General features: G+C 35.5%; 1 protein-coding gene across 1 annotated transcript; it reads right to left on the bottom strand.

The window, feature by feature from the left end:
- Nucleotides 1-1,136: 1,136 nt before the first annotated feature.
- On the bottom strand, nt 1,137-1,586 carry LOC147785975 (S-protein homolog 1-like). Its single transcript, XM_087120916.1, has one exon. It carries the CDS (start codon nt 1,584-1,586, stop codon nt 1,137-1,139), a length of 450 nt encoding a protein of 149 aa, XP_086977042.1.
- Nucleotides 1,587-6,419: the final 4,833 nt, after the last annotated feature.

The following is a 6,419-nucleotide window of genomic DNA, read 5'->3' as shown; positions in this document are numbered from 1 at the left end:
AAAGATTGTTATTGAATAAAGTGAACTTTACGATCACTAATCTAAATCCAATAAACTAAGAACACTCTGGCTATAGTATGATTACTTGAACTATATGTAGTGAATAAAAATCATGGGACCTCGTGCATGTATGTATGTCATGTGTATCGGGATACTTCCCCGTTATGTTAAGTTAGAACGGATGCATACCTTCGATATATATGTTCTACATGTTATCATGAAGACCTTTTCTTTTATGAGGGTCCAGTCACGTGTTTTGTGTTGTGCCCGACAAAGTCCGGCCTAAGGGGCACGTATACCAATCCGTCTGAAGGGTCCATGTATGCGTACGTGGGCCGAGTGTAGAAAAGTACCATGAATCCAACTCTGCCAAGAATTGAAAAAAGCCTAAGGTCATGCTATGGTTTAAACGATAGGTCACAGTCATATAGTGTGTGTGATTGCATTACTAACCGAATAATATAACTTTACACGATATAAGGTGTTTGCCTCACTAGTTGTGTTCGTATATCCCAACACCATTTTCGCATTTATAAAGAAATTTAAGAGGACCCTCTTGTAATTAAATATTATTTTGTATTTAATTTTGGTGTTGTTTATCTTCCTTTAAATTTATATTTTATCGAATTTTCATGTTTTATTTTATGTTACTTTTCATTTTTTTTGTTTTCTTTTTCATATTTTTAGTTTTGGTCCGAGATCCTGGATCTTGAAAATCGGACATCAAGAAAGATTGTGGAACTACAATGTAATATGTGAAACTTTTAATAAGATATATGGAAATTCAAGGATTGTGCCTACGATCCTATTCTAAGATGGATGTGAAGATGGCAGAAACATGAGCTTTTAATACCTATTTTAGATTTTATTGTTCTAAACTCTCTCTCAGATTGGTCCGTAAAAATCATCATTTTTTTTAGTTTTAATATAAAAACTATATTACAATTTTGAAAACTTGTATTCATATACAAATTTATTTTGTTTTTCTTCATAATTTAAAATTTTGGAGAACAACAATACACTTCGTTACGAAATAAATTTCATAAAAAAAAAAAAAACAACATTTTTGTGTTATTCCATTATTTTTCATTGGCTCGGGAAGGATAATTCCACCAAAAGGAGATAATAAAGCTTCTCTAACTTTTATAGTTCCACTTGTGAATCAATTCATCAACATTAGCAAGAAAGTTTCTCAAGTAAATTCCATCATCTTTAGCCGTCCAAAGACAAGTTCCTACAGTTCCACGTTTGCACCTATCACGGAGCCATAAGTGCTGCGTTTCAGGCCAAAAGCTTTCGAAAGAGACATATGCTTGTGGCGTCTCCAATTTGCACCAATAGAGGGTTGATCCCCAAAAGCTAACCTTGAAGTTCCACTGGTAATCATCTCCATGATTAAGCAAACGATGATACCCCAAGTCATCGTCTTTAGACTGACAATGCACAAGCAACCCAAGTCTGCTTAGCCCGTTAACCACATGAATGTAATATCTAGAAGGTCCTGGTGGTGGTAACGCGACCCTTGGAACCTGAGCCCCAACTAAAGCCACCGTGAAAAGAAAGAAAACGACAATATTCTTTATCATTTCCTAATCAACCTTTAGCTTAACTACCAATTTGTGTTGGACATGTGAATAAATATACATACTTATAGTACATGCAAGAAACTATGTAAATGCATGCTATGGTTGCAAAAAACTCAATCATTTAACTAATTTCCGTTATGCAACACAATTTAACGTTAATTTTGGGATAATTTGAGAGATTTATTAGATTTTCAATAACAAAATTCCTTGAATAGATAATAGTTATTAGCCCAAGAATAATAAATATTTCATTGATTTTTAAAACACTCTCATAAAATGGACAACAAAATATGAATACTTCCCGGTAGAAAATATAAAATAGAGAAAGCAATTCATAGATTACATATGGTATAGCACCCAAGTCCAACAAGGTATTAAATTCCCGATTTATTTTTTTAAGTTGAACTTTCAAACTTTTTACGAGGACCTTAGAAAGTTTAGGGTGAGGTAGAACAGATAAGTTCAAAAAATTCTAGAACTATAGTTTCAAACAGGAATTGCGCAAGACTTCTTTCGCAAGAATTACTCAATGCCTGTTGGGAGAACCGTTATGGGGTTTTGATTTCATCATGTCACACCCTGAATCTCTAGGATGTTGGGTTTTATGCCCTAAAACGTATAGTTTGTAAACAAAAACATATTCTATTTTCAATAAAGTTATTATTGTTGTTTATCAAGTAAAGATTGTTATTGAATAAAGTGAACTTTACGACCACTAATCTAAATCCAATAAACTAAGAACACTCTGGCTATAGTATGATTACTTGAACTATATGTAGTGAATAAAAATCATGGGACCTCGTGCATGTATGTATGTCATGTGTATCGGGATACTTCCCCGTCAAGATCTCTTATACTCCAACATCGTGAAGAGTTTAACTATCTCCATGTCGGTCTTGTCCAAGTCACGGTAAAACCATTGTTCAGATTTGGATTAGATATCCCAGTCTTTATCTCCTTACGAGATAAGAGACATGAAGATTTCAAAACAAAAGATCATTAATTTCTGCTTTGCAGAACGTTAGTAATTCTTTATTCATTTGAATAGGTCGGGCTTTTGTAGGAATATTTTTCTCCTCGAAAGCTTTGATATAAGGAAGATCAACAATATGTTGTTTCCTATTCCAAAAGGCATTTGGGATATTTGAACAAACTTCTTTTTCTAATTGAGTTTGTAAAGTTTTGATTTTAAACTGGACAGTTTTGTTTTGAATTTGTTCTTCTATTCTTTTGAATGAAATTTCTTCTCTCAAAAAAGAAATTTGTTTTTCTTTATAATTTAATACATTTATTGATTGAATAATTGTATTCTTTTAAAGGTTATTTATTTCGCTAATCCTCATGGGGAAAGAAAGTTAAAATTTCTTCTTTCAAAAAAGAAATTTGTTTTTCTTTATAATTTAATACATTTATTGATTGAATAATTGTATTCTTTTTTAAAGGTTATTTATTTCGTTAATCGGAAAGAAAGTTAAATTTTATCTTCTTTCCTAAGGCTTTTGATTCTAACCCTTTTTCAGTTATTCTAAAAGGAAATAATTGAGTAATGAAAGGAGTACCTAGGATTAGTTCTTGTCCTAAGTCTTTTACTAGAAGGAAGGAATTTACGAAGCAAATTCTATCATTGCAAACATGAACTTTTGATAGTTTGTAATTAATTTTGAGTTTGTTGTTGTTAGCACCTCTAAGGCCCTCAGTAGTTTTTTCAAAATACTTTGTAGGTATTAAGCCTTCTTGAATGCAATTTTGATCGGCTCCAGTATCTATGAGAGCCTTTAGTGTGATTTTGAAATCATAAATTTTTAAGGTAACGAGAGCGTACCATTTTTGAAATTGAGAAGTGGTGATGGCTCCAACGAAGGAACTTTGAAAATCTTCTTCATCCAGGTTCGGTTGCACCGTTTCCTTTTGTGCTGGCAGCCTTTCTTGAAGATTGAGAATTTCTTGACGAAGCGTATAAGATTCTGACCTGGTTTCAGATCTTAGCACCTGTACCTCTTGTTTGAGATTATTAATCTCTCTTTGTAAATCTTGAGTAGTGAGTTCCCTCGGTTTTTCAAATCTTTGGAGAACAAATTGGAGTCTGTAGGGATTTCTTTCTTCCCTTTCAGTTGGCCTAGAGATTGTCTTGGCATCCCTAAGTCGTTGAGCAATCTTCTGTTGAATTTCTGGGTCTTGAACTTTTTCTACTACTTCGAGTAGAATTTCTTGATCCTTGGTAAGGACATTTATGCATCCTTCGCACGTCCTTTTTCCTTCTTGTTCTGATTCGTATTCTGTGCTAGAATATGAATCAGATTCTTCTTGGAGTTCGAGGATTTCTCCCTCGCTTGATTGCTCTGAGTCAGTTAGGGTCAGTCGTAATAGCTGATTTTTCAGCTCTTGATCTATATCCAACTCATTGATCTTTCCTTTGATTGGACACTTGTTAGCATAGTGTCCTTCTTCACGACATTTGAAGCAAGTTTGTTTTTTCTTTCCTCTATGGGTTTTTGTAGGAATATACTTCCTTCTTGAGTATGTTGGCTTCTGAGACTGCACGGGTTTACTCCGATATGTTTCTCTAGGCCTGTATGAATGATAAGGTTTTGGATGCGTCTTAACCTTCTTCCGTCTGGAGGTTGAGGGAGCTTCTATTCCCTTGCATCCATATTGATCGCAAAATCTACCAAGCTCTTTTCTGTTTGATATCGAAGAATTGAGCTTGTTTTGAATCTTTGACTCATTACAAAGTCTGAGTCCTTCTTCTATGATGAAGGATGCTATGGATCCGTATGACAAAGTTTGCCATGGAATTGTTCCATTGTACTTTGTCTGAAGACCATCTTTGATCCTCCTTGAGAAGTGGTCCATTGACGAAATTCTCATTCCAGAATTCCAACGAACTATCCGTTCTAATAAGAACTTTGCTGAAGTACATGTCTTTGTACCACCTGAAATCACCTAAGGTAGGACATTTCAGATTCATGAGTATCTCAGCGGATCTCTCCTGGTATTTTAGAGGGTCGCCGACGAAGAATTCTATGAGGGTATATATGAGGGTGTTGACAGCACCCTCTACCCTTTCATGTTGTACCTCGGTCCTAGTTGATGGACCTTCTTCTTTGATAATTTGAGTAGTTGGTCTAATGACATAGTGGTTTAATATCTGTTGGCGGGTTGTTTCGTCGAGATATTTGTCCCACCAATCCTTGAGTTGCCTGGTAAATCCGGTTACCAAAACTTGAGCTATCTGATGGTCGGATTTATGGCCTTGTAATTTATACGCGCCTGCGGCCATCATCATTTCATTTACAACATTCATTATCAGATAGTCAGACAATCCATCGATATTCCATTCATAGATTGCTAAACCATCGTAATGAGCTTGAGTTTGTAGTGTCTTTTTTTCGAACTGGATATCCGGAAAAGACGGTTGAGGACACCAGTTTTTCTGATTACTGGCATTATTTTGACTTCTTCTAGAGATCCTTTCAATTCGATTGTAGAAAGGTTCTTCTCTCTCGTTTGCAATCTCGTCTTCGAATTCTTGGTTCTCGTCGTCATTGTTAACGACATTGACAGAGGCGTCATGGCGGGATTTAATATCCTGTCTAACTTTTCCTCTATCTTGGCCATTGCAGCCTCTTCTTTTGAAATCCTTTTTGTAAATATTTCGAGATTTGCCGGTCTGAGTATTGGTATTGACTCATCAACCTTTGGTATAGAGCTGCTTGCCTGTTCTTGCTGAGTACCTGATTTCTTTGAGATTTTTCCCTCGATACTTTCAAGTTGAGTAGCGATCGTGGATAAAATCTTATTTGAATAATTGTTTTGATGCTGGATATTCTTGATATCCTTTAGGGTCGGATTACCCTTTTCTAGTCCTTCCGGAATATGTTTGAAAGGGCTAGCTTTGACCTTTTCTCCGTAGGTATTGGTATTGACTCATCAACCTTTGGAATATGTTTGAAAGGGCTAGCTTTCCGTAATATACCTCGCCTCTTTTGGTAGTCTTCCAACTCCTCTGGGTCAAGGTGCATACCTGCAGAATATTTTCTTCAAACCATTCGAAGAATGGTATATTTTCTTTGATGGCTTCCATATGAGAATACCACTGAGCTCTTAATTCATTTCGCTCAGCCTCTTTGTAGGTTTGGAAGAAGGCATTTCTTTTTGAAGAGTTGGTAGTTGACATAAAATCTGCTTTCAAAAATTCTTTGTCTATCTGGAAATCAGCTGTAATGACATTTAGCTGGCTTTCGTAGACGGATTGAGTATCCATATTCGTATGGGTTGGAGACCTTGAGCCATCTTCATAGTGGATTGACGCCCTTTTTTGATCATAATTGACCTCTTTTACCTTTAAGGGGTCATACATTGATCTTGATATTCCTGAAGTACTTGGTCTAGAACTCAGGAATTCTTTTACTTTTGACTCTGACGAAGGTTCTTCGCTGAATTTTATTTCAACGCTTCCATCGTCATGTTCGATAATTTGGACTGGGTTTTGAGATTCTTTCCTCTTTGGAAGATTTGCATCTTCTATTTTCCAGAGAGTGCTTCTGGTTATTTGATCCCAAGAGAGTGTTTTTGGGACAGTCACTAATGATTTTCCAATATTTGCTTCTATGAGCATAGTCCATCCTTTTGGTGAGGATCTTAATGCTCTTGGAGAAATGTTTGTATTCATGAGCTTATAATAAACCCTGAATATAACGACTGAAGAATGGGTTTCAGCCTTGATGTTTAAATTTTTTGATTGTAAATCTAGCATGAGAGTTGATAATATGTGTGGGTCCTGGAGAGACAGAGTAAAGTTTGGATAACAATTGAAATAGACTGGTCCATTCT

The sequence above is a fragment of the Cucurbita pepo genome, unplaced genomic scaffold, assembly GCF_057944985.1.
Source record: "Cucurbita pepo subsp. pepo isolate OVF unplaced genomic scaffold, ASM5794498v1 scafford_8, whole genome shotgun sequence".
Taxonomy (NCBI): Eukaryota; Viridiplantae; Streptophyta; class Magnoliopsida; order Cucurbitales; family Cucurbitaceae; genus Cucurbita; species Cucurbita pepo.
The sequence above is the reverse complement of the archived record's forward strand: the minus strand, read 5'-3'. Positions and strand labels throughout refer to the sequence as shown.